The sequence below is a fragment of the Lissotriton vulgaris genome, chromosome 3_2 (assembly GCF_964263255.1).
Source record: "Lissotriton vulgaris chromosome 3_2, aLisVul1.2, whole genome shotgun sequence".
Classification (NCBI taxonomy): domain Eukaryota; kingdom Metazoa; phylum Chordata; class Amphibia; order Caudata; family Salamandridae; genus Lissotriton; species Lissotriton vulgaris.
Window position 1 is genome coordinate 190133052 of NC_141690.1, and position 22322 is coordinate 190155373.

The window sequence follows — 22322 nt, forward strand, 5'->3', positions numbered from 1 at the left end:
GTTACCCGTATTCAGTATTGACCAATGCTTGTTGATACTTCTGGTCATTTGATTGGTGATTGCATTGTACGTGGTAACACATGTGAGTGGGATTGTTTCGCTGGTGGTTGTTTTGTTTTCCAGTAGTGCTTCCCTCGGTTGATTCCTAGCCCTTTTCTGGCATTTTTCAACAATTCTTGCGGGGTACCCACGTTGTCTAAGTTTGGTGGTAAGGTCTTTAGCTTGATCTTTGAAGTCAGAGAGTTGGGTACAATTCCGGCGAAGCCTTAAGTATTGGCCATACGGGAGGTTTTCTCTCAGCGGGCGAGGGTGGATACTCTCATATCTCAAGAGGTTATTCTTGGCAGTGGGCTTGAAATGGGTTTTTGTCATCAGTCGTTCATTCTCTTTGCTGATCTCAATGTCTAGGAAGATAATTTTCTTTTTGTCAAAACAGTGGCTAAACCTCAGGTTAGGGTCGCATGTGTTGATCCAGGCGATGAATTCTTTCAGGGTGTCTAGCGGCCCGTGCCAAATAGCCAAGATGTCGTCTATGTATCTCTTCCAGAATTTTATGTGATTCATATAGGGAATTCTGGTTGTTCAAGATATATTGCTGTTCAAAGTCAAACACGTATAGCCCCGCCCGCTGGGGGCAAAAACGCTGCCCATGGAAGTGCCGCCTGTCTGTAAGTACAGAGATCCTTCGAATTCGAAATAGTTCCTTTTTAGGGCGAGGGTGACACATTCCAATATGAACGTCTTGGGGGTGTTGTAAGTCCAAGTGCAGTTGTCAAGGGTTTTCTTTAGTACAGCTATTGTTGCATCCTGTGGTATGCTCGTCTACAGGCTTTCGATATCGAGACTTAGAAGGATGGTTTCTTCATCCACACTGATGACTTCTAGGAGAACCAGCAAGCTTTTTGTGTCCTGCAGGTATGTGGTGGTAGACTGGACTAATGTTTTTAAGAATAAATCGCAGAATCTGGATAATGGTTCTAAAAGTGAACCGATCCCAGATACGATAGGCCTTCCTGGAGGGGGAATTTTTCTTTTGTGCATTTTCGGTAAAATGTAGAAGTTCAGGGTTCTGCCTTCTGTTTTACATAGATAGTCAGCTTCTTGTTTGGATATCTTTCCTGCTGTTTCCGCCGTCTCCACTAGCTGTAACATTCCAGCCCGAAGTTCTTCCGTAGGGTCTGAATGTAGGGGTCGATAATTTCTTACATCGCCCAAGAGTCTCATGCATTCTGCATTGTATGTCGATTTATCCATTACCACTAGGCCCCCACCCTTGTCTGCCGGTTTTATTATGATAGTATCATCATTTTTTAGCTCCAATATAGCATTGCTCTTCGCTCTGCTAGTGTTCTGGAATTGAGTGGTGACTGTCATCGCCTCTACGTCATTGTAGACTGCTTGTTCAAATGTACTGATCTCCACAGGAATAGTATGAGATGGTGGTGTGAAGGTGGACTTTAGTCTAAGACCGGTTTCATTGGTGACCTCGTCTGTGGTAATTGCCTCCTGCTTTTTGAAAAATGCCTTCAGTCTAAGTTTCCTAAAGAAGGCTGCTAATTCACAATGTAGTTTGAATTTGTCCAGGCGGGCCGTGGGGACAACCTAATCCCTTGTTGAGTACCGTTGTTTCGATCTGAGAAAGTGGTCTGGATGACAAATTTGTCACTAGGTCTTCGCATTGCTTGTGCCTGCTTTGCCCCTGGTGTTGCTGCCCATTGGTTCGTCTTCCTCCCATTGGACATTGTTCATTGGTTTTTTCCTTCCTCTTCCACGCCTGCCCCTGGCTAAAAAAGGGGGGCAAAATTGATTTTGCTGGAATGGATGGGGTTGGAAAGGTGGTTGCCAGCCGTATATCGGATATTGTTGTTGTGGATTGAATGGGCCATGAAAAGGTATTGGCTGTATTGTGGCCATTGCTGGTGGCCTCTGAAGCCCCCTCTTTGTCTCTGCCTGGGATTTCCAGTACTGGATCCTCCGCTGCTATGTGAGGTGTTACTAGAGGCATCGGAGTCTGGGTCAGGTGAAGCAGGTGCCTTGTAGTCAGCGTCCGAGTACGGATATGCCTTCACAAAAGAGAATCGTTTGAGGTCTTTGTGAAATTTTTGGACTTTCTGGTGCGTTAAATTATCCCTGTACTCGTTAATTTCCTTGTTCAGGTCATCCAATTTCTTTTTGCAGCCTGTTATGCTAGCCTTGATTTGAGCTTCAGTGATTTGTATCTCTATCATGATTTTGTCTGATAGGCGTAGTGCAGTTGTTAATATGAGCATGATCCAGTCATGCGTGCAGTGCCATGCAATGAGGGCCCAGTCTTTTCTAAACTCTGGGTCATCCAAAAAAATGCGTGGGGCATTTGTGACTAGCAAGCCCTTAGGTGCCATATTGTTAGTCAGATATTCCTTTAGTATAGTGCCATGTAATATTGTCCTTATTCTGTTGCGTTTCATTTCTGAAAGTTTTTCCTAGTCTATGGTCTGAGAAATGGTATTGGAGATGTTTGCATCAGCAAACAATGTGAGGTTGCTCATGATAGATTCTACTTACTCTGCCGAGTAGGATAGGCCTTGGTTTTCTGACATGGTTGGTGTGGGTGTCGTATCAAAGACTGGTAGTGTTACAATGTATAGACCCTCGCAGCTGTGCGCTGCCTGAACATGTAACAACACAAAGGAGAGTAAGGGATTTTATTCACCAGATGTGAAAAGGAGATTACTCCTATTCCCCTGGGTAGGTATACAATTAACAAAGGAGGAGTATCGCCATAGGGAATCGTAGATTCTTAATGGGATGTATGTTAGAAAAAGGAAATAATTTATCCTTTTATTAGAACCCCTCACTCACCAGTCTAGTGGTGACATGCTTCATCATCGGGGTCCAACCTGATGACCGAGTGCCATCAGGGTGTGCTACAACACCTGGAATACAGTGGAGCTGGTTTGTGAGTGTTAAGTGCAAAAAAGTGTGTTAAAAATTGTCCTGGTTTGACTCAAAAAAATAGATATTATTCGTAAGTAACTGGACAATGTTAAAAGAAATGTGGAGATACTTTGAGGGTAATTATGACCAAGAGTATCTCTGTAAGTGGTCTGGTCTACATGTTTCAACCTTTAAGTGGAATGTGCCAGGTTTTCTTCAGGACCAAAGTGCAAGAAAATGGACGGTCTACACCCTCTAAAAGGCGTACCCAATCCTAAATTCTTGTAGCCAAAAGAGCAAAAAAGTTTGCTTGTGGCGTAAGCTCCAGCCAAAATGGGCGAGCTAGTGGTAAAAAGACCTGTGGGAAAAGAAGAAACACAAAGACGGATGTACATATTTAGATTACGTGCCTGTAACGTTGTGCTGGTTCTTTTGTGTCCACATGCAACATGCCAATCCCATTATTGTATAGCCGGTTGAAAATCCCATGGGCTAGCTTGTACGTATATCCGTTTGTAGTGCAGCTAAGTAGATGCTTGGAGACTGGGGTCCATCATACACACTGATCAGTATGTGCGTGGGTGGTGGCGGATAATTCTAGTTTATTTTAAACACACGCGCATTCATTAATAGTGGCGTGATAATCGATCCTCTCAATACTACGCGTGAGGACGGGGTTTAAAAACGTGCAAATATACCAGTATTTAAAAGACACACACAGACCAACACACGAAGAAAACACACATACGATTAACAGAGAGAGGTAATTCGGCCAGTCTTACTCCTATTAGGTATCTTAAGGCATCGGGGGGCTGGGGGAGGATAGTCCTCAGCTAGAACATATTCTATGGATGGTAGGAAGGCAAAAGGTGGCGATTAGCGCTTTAGTAGAGCAGCCGTGTGGAAAAACGGCTGCAGATGCAAAGTCCGAGCTCCAGGTGTTGTAGCACACCCTGATGGCACTCGGTCATCAGGGTGGACCCCGGTGATGAAGCATGTCACCACTAGGCTGGTGAGTGAGGGGTTTCTAATAAAAGGATAAATTCTTTCCTTTTTCTAACATACATCCCATTAAGAATCTACGATTCCCTATGGCGATACTCCTCCTTTGTTAATTGTATACCTACCCAGGGGAATAGGAGTAATCTCCTTTTCACATCTGGTGAATAAAATCCCTTACTCTCCTTTTTGTTGTTACACACCCTGTACCTCACCCTGCAGTCACACAAGCACACTGCTCACCCTGCACTCATAGGACACTTCACAAACCTGTCCCTCTCACTGCTCACTGTGCAATCTCACTCAAACAAGCCCATTACTAACCATACATTAATTCATCCCACTCTGCACTCACATCCGCACTCAAATTCATATGGTCACCTCACTCACCCTGCTGTCACTCCTCTCACCCTACTCTCACACTATCGCTTAGCTCACCATGCACTCCTGTCACCCACACAGTGCAGAGGGATAAAGTGCTTGCTACAAAAAAACGTGCACCATGCAGATCACAGAACTGAGTGTGAGCAAACTACGAGTAGCCCTACAAAAAGTGAAATGTTTGTCAGAAAGGGGCTATAGAGAGATGTAGTGCATTGTTGGCGAGTGGTAGTGAGGGAATACATGGAGAAGGAGGAAATGAGGGAGGGGCGCCAAAAAAAGACGTGCACTGTGCACAACCAGTGGTAGGACCAGGCCTGGCTGGGAGTCTTAGCCCCCCCTCCCCGAAATTCAGGTCTAGTTGTGCCCCTGGTTTGGAGTAACAACTGCACCCGGAGCGCTCACAAAATGCCTAACATTAGTAGCATCACATCTGAGCAGGCAACAAATACATGTCTTCCCATACGTAGACGATTAGCTCATAAAAGCCAATGCGCATCTCAAATGTGTGTTTCACACTCAGATTACCTTAAATCTTCTACATCAGTTCGGATTCACAGTCAATATACAGATATCCCATATTTAACCAATTCAGACGCAACCATATCTCGGAGCCATTCTAGACACACACATGGCTGTAGCATATTCTAATGCAGCCAGGATTCAGAATTTACAAACACTGTTACAACAGTTTCAAGTCAAGCAGTACCTTTCAGCCAGAACATTCATGCAGTTACTAGGGATGATGGCATTATGCATCTCGATTCATCACAAAATCCATCAACTAGTAGAGCTCCTTCCAGGCACAAACAACATTTTTGCAGATCTCCTCAGCAGAAATAAACAACAAATGCACAAATGGGAACGTCACCCACAAGTTCTCCTTCTGTACTTTCAAAAATGGGGTTTTCCACAATAGACCTCTTTGCCACAGCACAAAACTCAAAATGCCCATACTTTGCCTCCAGTTTGCCACACCCTCTATCCTAAGGGAATGCTCTATGGATGAATTGGTCAGGGATATTTGCATACGCTTTTCCGCCTCTCCCCTTCCCTCCATTTCTAGTTCAGAAACTCAGGCAGACATCTCTCACACTGACCCACATGGGCTCGTCAACCATGGTTCACCACACTGTTGGAATTGTCAGTCGTTCCACATCAGGTGCTTCACATAACCTCAAATTTTCTCACACAGTACCGTGGAGAAATCAGACATCCAGATCCTAAAGACCTCAACCTTGCGATTTGGCTCCTGAAGTCAAAGAGTTTGGTTGCTTATACCTCCCACCAGACTATATGACAATCCTCAAAGAAGCAAGAAGACCTACCACTAGAGCATGTTATGCAGCAGAGTAGATAAGATTTGTCATATAGTGTAATAATAATTCAATTGATCCTCTAGATGCATCTATAAAAAACATTATTTGCTATCTTTTGCATTCACACACGCAGGTTTAGCCCACACATTTATTCGAGTACACCTTGCAGCAGTAGTGCATATCTTCGGACAGGCAACATTTATCTTTATTTAAGTACCTGTGATCAAAGCTTTTATGGAAGGCCTTAAAAGAATACTACCACCCAAAGTACCATCTGAACCTGTCCGGAACCTTAACATTCTTCTTACAAGACTTATGAGCCCACCATTTGAACCATTACACAATTGTTCACTTCAATATCTTTCATGGAAAGTGGCCTTCTTAATAGCTATTACTTCGCTAAGACTAGTTAGTGAGTTACAGGCATTAACCTTAGAAGAACCCTTCTTTCAGCTCTACAAAGATAGGATTGTTCGTCGGACAAAACCAATTTTTTTTCCAAAAGTTGTCTCTGCTTTTTACATCAACCAATCTGTTGAGTTATCTGTATTCTTTCATCAACTTGATTCCAAAGCAGAGAGAGCTCTACACGCACTGGATGTCAAAAGAACATTATTGTACTACATTGATAGGACAAAAGATGCTTGCAAAACAAAACAACTTTTTGTTCCTTTTGCTCCACTTCATAAAGGCAAACCCATCTCAAAATCTGACATTTTTAGATGGATTTTCAAATGTATTCAAACTTGCTATATTAAAGCTAAAAGAACTTTAACAGTACCTCCTAGAGCACATTCTACTTGCAAAATAGGAGCATCTATCACCTTTTTTAGGTAACATTCCCATAGCTGACATATGTAAGGTAGCTACATGGTATACACCACACACATTTACAAAACATTTTTGTATAGATGTGTTAGCATGTCAACAGGCTAATGTCGGACAGGCAGTGCGAAAGACACTCTTCCAAACAACTGCAACATCCACTGGTTAGCCACCGATTTTGGAGGGTACTGCTATACAATCTATGCAAAGTATGTGTATCTGCAGCACACATGCCCCGAAAGGATTATATTACTAACCCTGTAAGCGCCTGTTTTGGCATGTAGAGTTGTAGATTCACATGCGCCCTCCCACCTCCCCGGCACCTGTAGTTGTTGCAGTTTCTCATCATTACATTACATACACATGGATATCTCTGTACTACACTCACTTTCTCCAGTCTCACCCTCTTGCGGGAAAACAATCTAACAATGGAGTTGATGGCCATCCTCACTATCACCGAAAGGAGGAGTCACTTTACCTTGTGACTTGGAAATACTTCTTCGAAGAAAAACAACTTGCAAACATCCAAACCCAACACTAGATGTCAAGATTATGCAAAACATGCCAAGAACAGATGCTTACAGGGTAACATAATCCTTTTCGCAGAAAACGTCTAGCTTTTTATCAGCACATGATCCTGACACAGAGGAGGGGACCCTGACGCCCCTTTCTAGGGGACTGAGGATATTCTTTTGTTGGAACTTCACAGTGGCATGCACTCCAGTGACAGTAAAATAGACTCCTGTTCTAGTCGGATTGAGAAACTTGCAGAGAGGATGTACAGACAGGCGGCGCATTTCGACAGTGCAGAGCACCAGATCTCTGACCTGAAAGACGACAACACTGCTCATGCCATTCGTTTGAACAAAATGGATAAGCAGCTGTCCCAGGTAATGCTAAGAATGAGGATTTAGAAGCCCGATCCCACTGAAACAATATATGAATTTCTGGGATTGCTGAAACCACGGCCATGGATCGTCCAGATAAGGTGGTTGAGCAACTGCTAGTGGGCCTGTTTGGTGCCTCAGAATTTTTCTCTGCATTTTTGGAAGAACTTGGCCATAGATCTCTCAGAAAAACCCATCAGCTGGGGCTCCATCCCATCTTACCATAGCCCGGTTATTGAACTACTGTGATTGGGACATGCCACTCTGCCTGGCGAGGGATAACGGTCTGTTCCAGTACAAGGGGTCAGCAGTATCCATCTCCCAGATTTCAAACAGATGGTGCAGGATGCCAGCAGAAAATTCACTGATGACTGTTATGCAGCAAGGAGACCCGGTATGGCATGTTGTACCTGACATGACTGCAGATCAGCGTGAATGGCAAAACACATCTTTAGTATCCCTTCGGATGAAAGCTTATTCTAATACATATTGAGAAGAAAAGCTCAAACGCCTGCTAGGAAACTGCTCCGGGATCTTACCCCGGGGTGGACTGTGGAGATTGAGCTAACACTAGACGCCCAACCCTTCTAACCTGTTGCATCGGAACTGCCTTCCCAAAGGTGCTATGGGGTCGGAACTCCAACAGAGCCTTATTCGTGTTGTTATCACATGCTATTGTTTGTTTTGAATTTTTAATGTTTATGTTAATCTGCCTGGCAGGAATGATTCTACGGAGAGTTGCCTTTGCTCATGGTGTATATCACCTCTTAATAATGTGGGCTATTAACAGGGAATCATCACTGAAAGATGGGGATGTCGGTGTGGGGGTGGAAACTTAGAATGTATTGTTGTTTTCTTACTATGGATAGTTTTGCAACAAGGTCACGCAAAACATAATCTATTCATGCAGTGCATGGTTCAGTCTAATCGGATTGTTCAGGACTCACTTTTCCCTAAGACATGAATACCAATGCGGCTAGACATCTAGCACTGTTGTCCTGGAACATTCGCCGTACAAATAACTCAAGCAAAGGGTAGTTAATAATGTCATATTTGGAGCACCATTGAATATATGCTGCTTTCTTATAATAAATGCACCTTTCGCCTGGAAGAACATCTTTGTTCGCTGCCAAATAGGGGACTCATTAATTTTACTCCCCATAATACTTCTGCGTGCAGTGTCAGCATCCTTATACACAAGCGTAACAAGTTTGTCATGCACAAAGTACACACGGCCCTAAGTATACTGCACTGTACACCACTACACTCTATGCCACTCTACTCTGCATCACTCTCCTCTACGCCAATCCACTCTAAGCCACTCTAATCTACTCTGCACCACTGCACTCTATGCCAATGCACTGTAGTCTAAAATAATCTACTCTACGCCAATGCACTCAATGCCACTCTGTTCCACTCTGCTCTTTTCCACTGCGTTATTCCACTCTTCGCCACTCCACTGCAATCTACCCAGCACCACTCTATGCCACTGCAATCAACACCAATGCACTCTATAATCAAAACCAAAACACTCTAAGCAAATCTACTCTGCATCACTGCACTGTATGCCACTATACTCTACACCATTTCACTCTACGTCATGTTACTCTGCATCACTCCATGCCACTGCACTCCACACCAATACACTCTACGCCACTATACTCTACACCACTGTACTCTACAACACTCTACTCTGCAACACTGGACTCGCTGCCACTGAACTTTGTGTCACTCTACAGCAGCCTACGCCAATGTACTCTATGCCACTACACTCTGCACCACTCTAATCGACTGTGCACCATTTTACTACTCTATAGTTCTACCTTCTATGCCATTCTTCTTAATTCTGCACCACCCTACTCTATGCCAGTGCACTATACCCCACTCTACTATGCACCACTTCACTCTTCACCGCTCAATTCTAGGCCTCTTCACTCTACTTCGCACCACGCCACTCTACGCCACTCCAATCTGTGTGACTCTGCTCTGCAACAATGCACTCTGTGCCAATGCTCAATACCACTGCACTCTACCCTGCACCCTACCATGCACCAGTCAATGCCACTTAACTCTACTCTGAAAGAATTGATTCTATGCCACTGCGCTCTACGCAATTACTCTATGCCGCTGCACTCTACCCTGCACCACTCCACTGTATGCTACTTCACTCTACTCTGAGACAATCTACTCTATGCCAATCCACTCTATGCCACTGTACTCTATGCCACTTTTCTCCACTGTACTCCACTGCACTCCACGCCACTGCACTGTAAGCTGCTCCACTCTACTCTATGCCACTGCCCTCTATGCCACTGCACTCTGGGCCACTCTGTTCTACTCTGTACCACTGTACTCTACACCACTATTATGCGCAACTCCACTCTACGACACTCTTCTCCATTCTACGCCACTGCACTCTATGCTGCTCCACTCTCTCCTACTCTGCACCACTCTACTCCACTTCCCTCTTTGCCACTCTACTCTAAACCACTGCATGCTGCACCACTGCATTTTAGGCCACCTTATTCTACTCTGGACGACTGTACCGTACACCATGGCTCTCAGCACCACTCCACTCTACGCCACTGCACTCTACAACACTCTACTCTGCAAGATTGCCTTCTCCGCCACTGAACTTAACACCACTCTACTCTATGCCACTGCACACTACGCCACTCAACACCATTGCGCTGTCACTGCATTCTACGCCACTATCTTCTACTCTGCGCCACTATATGCCACTCTACTCTGAGCCACTCTACTCTGCGCTACTGCACTCTCCGTCACTGAACTGAATGTCACGCTACTCCACTGCACTCTACGCCACTCTACACAATTGCGATCTGTCACTGCATTCTATGCCACTCTATTCTACTCTGCACCATTGTACTCTATGCCCCTGCTCTCTGCACCACTCTACTCTGCAACACTCCACGCCACTCCCCTCTTTGCCACTCTACTCTGCAACACTGCACTATATGCCACTGCACTCTGTCAATGCATTCTATGCCATTACTCAATGCCACTTAACTCTACTCTGAAAGAATCGACTCTTCTACTTCACTCTTTGCAAATCTACTCCACTTTGCACCACACCACACTATGCCACTGCACTGCACGCCACTCTACTCGGCCCCACTCTACGCCACTGCACTCCACACAACTACTCTATACCACTGTCCTCTGCCCTGCTCCACTCCACTGTACTTCACTTAATTCTACTGTGAAACAAGCCACTCTATGCCACTGTACTCTAGGCCACTCTTCTCCACTGTACGCCACTGCACTGTAAGCCTCACCACTCTACTCTACGCCACTGAGCTCTGCAAAACTGCACTCTGCGTCACTGAACGGAATGCCACTCTACACCATTCTACTCATTGCGCTTTGTCACTGCATTGTACCACACCACTACACTCTGTACTGCATCACTCTCCTCTGCACCACTCTACCCCACTGCCCTGTACACCACTGCATTCTATGCCACTCTGCACCAATGTAATCAACACCACGGCTCTCTGCACCACTCCACTCTACAACACTTTACTCTTCAAGACTGTACTCTCCAGTACTGAACTTAACACCGCTCTACTCTATGCCACTGCATACCATTGAGCTCTGTCACTGTATTCTATGCCACTCCGTTCTACTCTGTGCCACTGCACTCTATGCTGCTGAACTCTACAAGACTGCACTCTCCGCCACTGAACTCAGTGCCACTCTACTCCACTGCACTTTATGCTAGTGCACACTACGCCACTCTACACCATTGCGCTCTGTCACTGAGATCTATGCCACTCTATTTTACTCTGCACCACTGGACCCTAAGCCACTGCTCTCTACATTACTCTACTCTGCACCTCTCTAGTCTATGCCAATGCACTCTATGCCACTACACTCTATGCCACTGCACTCTACACTGCACCACTGAACTCCTCGCCACTTTACTGCATTATGTGCCACTACACCCTGCCTCAATTCATGCCACTCTAATCTATACTGCACTCTACACCACTCTGCTGTACGTCACTGCACTCTATGCCACTCTACTCTATACCTCTGCACTCCACCCTGCACCACTCCAGTCTACCCTGAACCACTCCACTCTGAAAAAATCTACTTTATGCCACTTTATTCTACGCCATTGCAATCTATTCTGCACCACTCTACTCTATCCCACTGCACTCTGCGACACTCTACTCTGCAAGACTGCACTCTCTTCCACTGAACTTAACACCACTCAACTGTATGTGCCACTGTACGCTACGCCCCTCTATACTATTGCCCTCTGTCACTGCATTCTACACCACCAGCTTCCACTCTGTGCCACTCTACTCTAAGCCACTCTACTCTGCGCTACTGCACTCTAAGCTACTGAGCTCTGCAAGACTGCACTGTTCATCACTGAACTCAATGTCACTCTACCCCACTGCACTTTACGCCACTCTATACCATTGTGCTCTGTCCCTGCACTCTATGCCACTCTATTCTACTCTGCACCATTGTACTCAGCGCCACTGCTCTCTGCACCACTCTACTCTGCATCTTTCTAGTCTGGGCCAATGCACTCCACTACACTACACTACACTCTACACCACTGCACTCTACTCTGCCCCGCTCAACTCTTCACCATTCTGCTGCATTCTACGGCATTACACACTGCCTCACTCGATGCCACTCTAATCTGTTCTGCACCAATGCCACTTCACTCCACTCTGAAACAGCGTACTCTACACCACTGCATTCTATGCCACTGTAATCTACTTTGCACCACTCTGTCCTTGATTTTTTCAAAGAATCAGGTCTTTCTGATTCTCAATAAGTAACTTTCTTGGTGTGCACCTTCTCACTGGGCGTTATTATTCTTTAAACTACACAGTCCAAAATGTATCTCATAAAAGCATCCTAATGAACTTTTTAACATCACATGCAACTAAATTATCAAATGTAATTTCCTTTGCATAGTTATTTCACTTTACCTCATTCCCTCATTTCTGTTCTTTGAAGACAGTTGTTTCTATTTTTTAGAATGAACTTCCTGGGACAATTAGTAATGTTGGTTAGGCTGATAATCGTTCTCTTTTCTGTTTCTTTTAGAAGTAGACATTGAAGGAATGGAATTTACACCAGGTGAAATGGACAGTGTTGGAAGTGTTAGTGATATGGACGATCACTACAGCTTGCAAAGCGGTTCCAGTGACGGTGGCTACATACATTCCCGCAGACTGAATGACAGACTCTCCTAATGCCTGAGCCACTGGAACAACTCACACCATCTAACTGAAAGGCACTTGTACAAAGAGTTTAACGTGTCAACTGCCACTCTTCCGGGAACTCCCAAATGCAGTACTCTGAAATGAATGAGGTTTCTTATCCATGATCCCCTGCACTGTAACCACATCGCCCGCTATTGCAAATGTGGTTTTATTGCAAAGATCTGTGGTCAGGTACAGTTGTGACTTAAAGGTAGCGTGAAGTAGCCAGATTTACAATCATATCATTCCATTGCAAAAGTATTAAACTATATGGTGGTTTTATTTAGTGGTGAAAGAGGTTTGATAAGAAACTCTATTATTTTGATTACCAGAAAACATTTTAGAATGTAAGAGTATAAAGTGATTCTAAATAGTTTCATCAAGGTCTCAACAATGTATTTTTAATGAGATATTCAAAATGCTTAAGAACAGGCTGAATGTATGTAGCATTGATTATATCAGCTGTTTCGTTGGCTAGAATTACAACCCTTATTTACTGTGCATCACCACGTGGTCTTCAGATCATTAGCAGAGGAAAAGTCACTACTGTATGTGAAAACGAGGAAAGCCAGCTCTAATGACGGAATTGTACGAAATGATCTAAGCTTCCTTTTAGTTTCGTCCTCCGCCTCACTAAGTGAGAAGTATTTCAGCATTTTTCTTGCCAATGATGCAATCTTGCATCCATACATTTACTAAATTTTACTTGCAAGGAAGTTAAATTCCTATTTGCATCTTTCTTATGTTTTAAATCGCATTTTAAGGCAGGTATGGCTTAAAGTTATGGTATCCAGCCAAAGCATAGCTCATTGTTTTTCTTCTGCTCCACTCTACAATTACATGTTGTTTTCATAAGGTGCATCAAAAACGTTATGCTGTGAAACAGCGCACTTTATTTAGTGTACATGAACCAGTTCAGAACTTATTTACACAAATTGTAGCAATACTACAAAGATGTATTTTTTATACAACCTCAGCTTCTTGAAGTCATTAGAGCATGGCTTGCCGGGTATGTAAAATAGACCAGCCCTTGCATTATTTGTCAAGGAAGGTCTTTTTAATAAAATAAAAGGAAAAAAAGCTATACACACTTACGATAAGTGATTTAGCAAGTGTAGTCTATATTTCCTGTAAGAGATTTTGTATTATATTTTCTTAAATGTTCTCATTTACTTGTATAGGGAGGGAATGGTACAGAGCCAGTCCAGAGTCCCAGGGTTCTTCACCATTGTCAAGTTGTGCCTTGGTGACTGACAATTAATGTGCTCCTCCCCTGTTCCAATATTTAAAGAATTCAGCTTTCTTTACTAAGTGGTCTGATGTACAAATCTTCCCACCATGTGTAGGTTTGTTCTTTTGTCCCAATGCTTTAGGAGCGATGTTTAGCAGGGCCAATGAGCAATGTCCTTTAGTTAAACAGTTTTTAAGCGAGGGTTGGCTATTATGGAGAAATCAAAGACTTGAGAATAGTTGCAAGGCTGGGAACCTACAACCAATTCTTTTTGGCAATGGTACTTTACAAACCTACCCTTTCAAGCGCATGTGGTTTGTGAGGTTCAACTCGAAAAATCACTAACAAAAATCTGGAAGAGATTCAGACCATTTTAGAAGAGCTGTGCCATTACCTGGAGACTCACAATTTGTAACGCACTGATTTACCCCTATGTTTCGAACATAGGTGCAGTTTTTGTTCTACATTTCACTTGCTGTGTGTATTCTTTCGTTAATTTGCAAACCACAATGAAAAGAAATATGAATTGCGTTTTTGTGGCAGCTTAAAGTCCTTGTTCGCAGCCTGGCATACCACTTGGAAATTGCCAACAAGGAACATTTACTTTTTAAGTTACTTTGACTAATTTTAGACCCGCCCACATGGTGCCAATGAGGAAAGGTCCATGGTTAAACTTTGGCAGCTCAATAAGAAAACAACCTTTTCTGTGATGCGGGGGTTTGGTTATGTCCGATATACCTTGCATCTTACAAAATCCTTGTATAAGAGGAAAATACGGCAATATTTGTTTTGTGTGTAGCTCACAAGCATCATGTATTGTTTTTAGCAGACAAGCAACTACAATTGCTATTATTTTTTGTTTAGAAATGACGAATTTTCAAATCATGAAAGATTAATTTCCATCAAGCAAAACATGACTGTTAAGAAGAAACATGTCTAATATATTGTTGCTGTTCTTTGATGATATGAAAAACACACTGATGATTTGTAAAGTGTTTCCTTTCATGAAAAACAACTCTGCACAGAACCTTCTATTCTAAGAAACGTACAGCTTTCCTGAAGGACAGCAGAGATGTCCATGTTACCATTATCAAATTTAGAGTAAAGGGGTTTTCTATAAAGAGCATTCCTTAAATGCTACATTCTTATTAACAAAAAAGTATTGCGCAAGTAGTGCAGTTTGGCATGTTGTTTAATTCATTGTAAACAAGTTGCTTAAAAAGAGAAGCTGAATTTGTTAAGAGAAATGAAAAAGATTGCATTGTTCAAAAACTATCGTTATCATCTCGACAGCAGCATATCTGAAAGTGTGCGTAAGAAGATACAGGACTTGCAGGATAGTGGAGTTTTCCATCTGACAAATACTTGGGAACTGTAAGTCTCTGCTTAGTTCTCGGGTGTAAAATGTAACCCCCTCCTAAAGCCAGCCGTCCAGCTGTTGAGGTGTTTCGGGTGCAAACCAATTAAAATCACTACCTGCAAGGCCAATTACAATGCATTAGCTTATACAAGCATGAATGTTTAATAGTAAATAACACAATACAATTAATGAATGTTTCGTAGGCTTTGAGCCTATGGTGCTTTGTCAGATCTTATCTGTGATACACTCACCTGTTCGTTTGTCGATTAGTAGCTCTTGCCTCTTCTGTAGAGGTTGATAGTAGTTCCTTCTGTCATTGATCACTGAACGGAGATATACAAAGAGAACAGATAGTCAGCTTTTTCTGTAATGATATTGAACAAACCACCGCTATATGAATTATATTCATCTGCAATATACGCTGCTGATTCTTTCATAGCGGACCTTGTTTTTTGAGCAGGTAGATCCCACACCACCAACTGAGTAACAAATACAAAACATACTTTGTTGTATGTCATGTAAGCAGATTAAAATCACTTTTTGGTTTCCAACAAAATGCTGGTCTATATAATAATCTGCATTTACGCACACTTTCATGATAAGTCTTTGAATTTGCTTACCTGGTCGAAATTCGCTTCGTAAAAGCAAACTAAATGGTGCTAGTGTCACATACGCTCTTTGAAAATTGTTATTCAGGAGCAGTGCAATCAAAATCGGCTTTTAATGGTAACACATCTCTCTTGTCCTCAGCAAGGGTACGTTTCTTTTCTTTGTTGTTTTCACAAATGAAGAGTTGTCAGATTGTAAGGTATGATTCAATAGGGGCTGAATGCAATTGCTGGCTAGAATGTTATACATCCATGTATGAACAGCTAGATCACAATATAGCACACAAATATATATTTTTGCAGTTGAATAGCCTATATTCTATGTATGATTCAAGACGAAACTAGATTGTAGCCTCAACACGAAAATGGAAATATGCAGTGGACCCCGACATGAATCTCTTGTTTCAGAAACAGATGCAGTTCTCCAGCAAAGGATCATCAAAAGATTTACACGCTGGGAATGTTTGCTGCTGTTTGGCGGAAATCTGTGATCCATGTACAGTATTTTGTTTTTTCTGTCCACGCCATTCGGGGTGGCCATTCTGTTGGAAGTTATGGCATCAAAATCCTATGCATTTGCCCGGCTCTTTAAACCCCGTGATTTGTTACTTTCTTTTCCACGAGCTCCCGTAAAAAGAGCTATTTAATACTGCCATTTGCTTCAGTAGTCTTCGTCCTTCTGAGGGATGTCTTTCATAGATCACAGTTTGTCTCTGTCAGTTCGTATTTCGGTGGTAAATTCTGTTTTGGCAGACTTCCTTATTACAAAATCACTTCTTTATTTTTCTATGGAAATGTGCATTGAGTTAGGTACCTTGATCAATCACGGGCTGTCTCATCTCATGCCTTTGTCAACATTTGCCATGGGTCGACTGTTTTCTATTCTTTGCGGCCCCCTACAGGAAAAGTAAGAGAAAGGGACCTGTGGAAATTAAGGACTCTTCCTTTCCTACTGTATGTATAAACTTGCAAACACATTGCATTTTTTTTTTTAAACGTGAAGTTTAGGATCAAGACTTGTGCTCGAAACAGGATTTCAAATTTAGAGCAAAATCGACGTGACTGGAGTTTTTATCCGTTTTGTATAGCAGGAGAAACGTGCCACAAATCGTCAGAGCTAATTGCACTCCCTGAAAATGGTGAAATTGTGCACAAATTGCATTTGAGTCCCTATTCCTGAATGCGTAAAGTGCAATCGGGCACAGATTGCACACCTGCTCATTTGCATACCCAATGCTAAAAGAAAATAGCTGGTGTGTACTTTGCACTTCATTTTGTGCTCCTTTCGTGATAAAGCTTCCATAAAGCACAGAGGATATGGGTAACAGACACAATATTTGATCTAGTAACCTCCATAGCAGTCTGTATCAGTCTGATTTAATTCACTAAGAGGAGGCCGGCCTGTTGAATATCTTTTTTCGTAGCAAACCATGGGTTTGCATGACCACCTGTCAGTGAGGTCATTTACATGTATCCCTTTTCCTGTCCCCAGACCTTTAGAGTTCTACATCTGCTCTCCAGATTTACAACACTCCATTAGTGTTAATGGGGCTTTGTGATAACATGTGGATATGCTGCTCCATATAGACAGGTAAAGCCTTGTCTATGGTAGATCATTTCTAGTATCACTTTTACTGGGTACTTTAAAAAAAAAAAGCTTTTAATATAAAAAGTGAGGCTGTAACGGAGGCATTCTTGACTAATATCCCCTTGTTTACTAAGCACTTGAAAAGAATTGTTATAGGTTATTAACTTTTAGTTATTTGGCATCAACGCTTACTATAACATTAGAATTATTAAAAATTTATAGGTAGGATGAGGCTGTGGACTGAGCCTTTAAAAACATGGGTTTCAGGACAGATTGGCCAATCTGCCCCAAAGTAGTAGTGGAAACTAAATAATATGCTCCTTATTCGTCCCACCTTTCCACATTCTACAGATTCATGTCATAATCTCTTAAAATGAGCTTTTTAAATCTTTAGATACCACAGTTTCCCAAAATGCCCTTAGTGGAGTGGATAACATTGAAATAAGTGGTTTGCGCTTTTTGCCCGGCAGCAACCGACCTTCTAAGCTTCTCGAGCTAGCGATAACAACAATGTAAAACTACTGGTAAATACCCCTTTCCTATTCTGAAAGTACAGAAATTATTATTGTAGGTTTTATTGTAATTTTTTCCTGCATAATTTGCTCTGTGCGGCCTGGATGAATAGTATATTTAAGTGCTCAAAAAATGAAATGTATCCTTCTGATTCATTTCTTTTCAGTACTGCTATTTGGAGTTGTATTGTTTAAGTGTTTTCGCACCAAATCATTGTTTCATATATATAAATATATTTTTAATTAATCATTTCTGACATGGAATAGTAATCCGAAATGTTGCAGAAGATCCATGTTTAAAACAGAAAAAAGAAATCCCAGACTGTGATGTCCACTTTTCTGGACACAGGATTCTTTTTTACTGCATTGAAGGTTTTCAAGGACCGCGCGTATTTCCTAAGTCTCCTAATTTTTCATGCAGGCATGTAAAATACGGGGAGATACTTCTCAGCGTGCCTTCAATTTTAATGTTTACTTTTCTTTTGAGTAAGAACCATCTTTCTCGTTGATTTAAGTGAGCTTCCCAGTTACAACCATGTATTTTTGCAATATCCGTTAGTAAACACATTTAAAAGAAAACATCTACACCTCAGCAGGAGAAAAAGCTTCACTGAAATAGTTCAAAATACATTCTTTGCCTACAAAAGAGCATTTTTTTGCATCCACAAGATAACACAGTTAATATCCACTATTGCGTGATTAGTTTTGGATTTCCCTGATTCAGTGCAACATAACACATTCCACTAAATGAAATATTGTTCCTGGTGGTGTGTGCTGCATCACAAGAATGGTCATCTTAGCTATGTAACGCTCCTGTTCAGGCTATGAAATGTTTAACTCGCTGTATTAGATAAATGCTATTTGATGTTTTTCCTAAATTCAGAAGATGTTATTTCAAAATACATTTTATGGCACATTTTTTTGTGGACAAACAATTTTGAAAATGTCTTATATTCGGAATAGTACCATTCTTGATGAACTTATGATTCCAAAATTCAATTTCAATTTGTGGTAGTCAGTGGTGTAGTAATGGACATGCCTTTGACATTCCTTCGGCCCATTGTCGATAATATAAGAAAGCCGCCTTCTGTGGAGGTTACGTAATTAAACTTGGTGAAATTCTACAGGTGCACTGGGCAGGTTCTGTGCCAGAGATATTTGAATATATATATGAAATGAAACGCTTTATGGCTTTGTAGATGTATATTATTGTAAAGTTTCCTTTGTACACACGTACTGTTCAGTACAGTACATGGTGCTTGCTAAATAAAGCCTGTAGCACACTGAAAGTATCGTGCTGTAACATTCTTTCATTGTAATATAAATACAGATTTTTATACCTCCGGTTTCATTGTCTTTTTGAGTTTGATTTTCTGTGTCTGTTTGAACGTCTGCAAGCTATTCCTGTTTCGATAAATCTTTACAAGCCAGGTCACAGCCTGTACCTTACCTGTTGAAGTACAGTATATGGAACATATCCGTTAATAGACGGGGACATTTAAAATGTACTTAAACATTACTTGCCCTCTCCTTTTGTAACATAGCACACCATCTTGCAAAGAAGAAACTCCATGATGGAGCTAGCTGCACATCGAACTTCTTTAAAATTATATGTTCGAGGCATGTGGGCTGCTGAATTCATATCTGTGCATAGATCGCCGCCTAGTGTTGGGTCCGGATGATTGCACTTTGTTGTCCTGGAAGAGTCTTCGAAGTATCACGAGATAGGTGACTCCTCCCCTGGACTACAGTGCGCATGGGCATCCTCTCCATCCTCAGATTGTTTTTTTCCGCCATTGGGTTCGGATGTTATTCCTACACTCCAACTTCGGAATTGAAACAACACTTTTATAAAGGCCAAAAGGCCTTCGAATTCGACGGTATTGTTCTCGCTCGGTACCTCTTGACTCGATAAAGCTTTCCATCTCGAATCGGTGGTCGACGTGGGCCGTTGGGCCTTTTCGACGCCACGTGGGCCTGCTGTCGATGGAAAGGAGCCCGTTTAAAAGATGCCCACAATGCCACTCCAAGTTCCCGCATACTGACAAGCATCAAGTATGCAACAAGTGCCTTTCTCCAGACCATAAGGAAGAAACCTGCCCAGCTGGCGCCCAGTTTCGGTCGAAGAAAACCATACGGAATCGACGGGCCGCTAGGCAAGAGATGCAGCGACAGGCACTGGAACCGGACAACATCTTCGATGATGACCAAGAACTTCAAGAAGCTCCAGATTCGGACCTAGAGATCGTCACCGTCGAGGACTACTCTGACTCCGATGACGAGATCCCACCGGGGCAAATCGTGAGTACACTGCCCTCAACACCGATTACCCTGTTACCAAAGGCTCCGGTCGAGGCATCGCCAAAAGGCCTTAGCCAAGATCCCAAAAAACATTCACCAGCCCCGCCATCCGGCTTGGCTCCGAAACCTTCAGAGACACCAGGGCCAAGTACCGCAATCCCAAAGAAGGTTCCAGAGCCTAAAAAGGTCGTCGACCCGAAGGCCGTCGACCCCCAAGAAAAACGTACAGCCTAAAGTCGTCGACCCGAAGAAGGCCGTGCAGCCTAAAGGCGTCGACCCCAAGAAAACCGTCGACCCGAAAAAGGGCGCCGACCTGAAACAGGCCTTTGAGCCCAAAAAGGACGCCAAGCCGAAGGGCGCTGACACAAAAAAGGACGTCGACCCGAAAAGGCCGGCTGTGCCAAAAGTCGCCGAACCTAAGAAGGTCGCCGACGGGAAGGGTGCTGTATCTAAGCCTATAATCCGGCTGGAGAAGGCTATCGACCCGAAAACCAGTGCTCCAAAAACACCAGTCGATCCTAAAAAGAACATCGACTCGGGAAAGGACAGTCAACCAAAAAAGCCTATCGAGCACAAGAAACGAGTCAAACCGAAAGACCCGGTGGACCCAAAAACACTCCCCGACCCGAAAAAAGGGCACGAGCCGAAGAAAAGCACTAAGGCACCAAAAGTCGTCGAAGTAGAAGGTGTTGTCGACCCAAAAAAGTCACAACCAGGAACAGTGGAGGAAGAACTCTTCCATCCCGATAAAGCAGACGACCAGGCAAAAATAAATATCAATCCAGAGACTGGTAAAGTGACAATCCTGCAGAGGAAGAAGAGGCCACTGGACACTGACTCTGATTCCCCTATTCCACTAAAAAATAAGGACTTTGGGACTTCTCCATCTAGACCCTACAGTCCATTTTATCCTAATATGCCTACTACTCCTTTTCCTCCTTACTCTCCTTTTCACTATGGGGACAATGAGGGGAACACAGGGGAGGATCCTCAGCCTGATTATGATTATCCACAGGACCCTGAGCCACAAATTGAACCATGGGAGGAGCCAACTGACCCTTATAACACCCATCCCATCCCTGATGTCTCCTCTTATCCAACTAAGCCTTCAACTACTGATGACACCATTGTCTTCAACCAATTAATAGACAGGGCAGCACAGTACCACAATGTAGATATGCATAATGACCCTGTAGAGGAAGACTTCTTATTTGACACCTTCCCTACTTCAGAAAAAAGTGTCAGAACACTTCCTATGCTAAAGGGAGTGTTAAAACACGCACCTGACATATTTAAGGATACAGCCAGGGCACAGGTAATCAATCCCAGGATTGAGAAAAAGTATAGAGCAGCCCCTACAGACCCTACCTACATCAGAGGGCAATTACCATTAGACTCACTAGTGGTGGCTAATGCACGAAAAAGGGCTAACTCGCAGACAACGGGGAAGCCCCTCCCCCCGATAAGGAATCAAAAATACTAGAAGCCTCGGGTAAAAGGGTAGCAGAACAGGCCTCCAATTCATGGAGGATTGCCAATACTCAAGCTCTGCTAGCTCGTTACGACAGGGCACACTACGACCAGCTTGAAAGCTTAATACAACACCTACCTGAGCCTTTTAAAGCCCAAGCTGATGACCTCATACAGGAGGGAAAGTTCATCACAAACGCATCCATCAAATGTGCGCTTGATGCAGCAGACACCGCAGCCAGGTCTATTAACACTAGTGTTTTACTAAGGCGACATGCATGGCTGCGTATTTCAGGCTTTAAAAACGAGGTGCAGTCCACCATCCTTAATCAGCCAGACAACCAAGACTTCCTTTTTGGCCCTGCTGTCGACAACATTTTGGATAAAATGAAAAAGAACACAAAAACCGCAAAGTCAATGGGAGCATTGCAGTTTCAGCATCACAGAAGTTCCTTTCGACGCTCCTCATACAGGGCAGCTACACGAGGCAATACTTCCCAAACGTCATCATCATACAAAGGCAACACACAAAGTTCCTTTACCAAAAACTCCAACAGAGGAGGTTATCGGGGAAACAATAATAAGGGAAGAGGGCGTGGAGGCAATAACAGCAGAGCCTCCACTGCCACAAAACAGTGACTTCATCACGCTACCTCCGGACCAGCTAACA

The 22322-nt window shown here is 43.0% G+C and overlaps 1 protein-coding gene across 2 annotated transcripts in view; it reads left to right on the forward strand.

The window, feature by feature from the left end:
* Positions 1-19224, forward strand: part of MXD4 (MAX dimerization protein 4) — a 316347-nt gene extending 297123 nt beyond the window's left edge. For both annotated transcript variants that reach the window (XM_086964200.1, XM_086964201.1), the window contains one exon: positions 12425-19224. In XM_086964200.1, the coding sequence (XP_086820326.1) occupies positions 12425-12573 (149 nt within the window). In that variant the 3' untranslated portion in view covers positions 12574-19224. The remainder of the gene's footprint in view (positions 1-12424) is intronic.
* The last annotated feature ends 3098 nt before the right edge of the window (positions 19225-22322 follow it).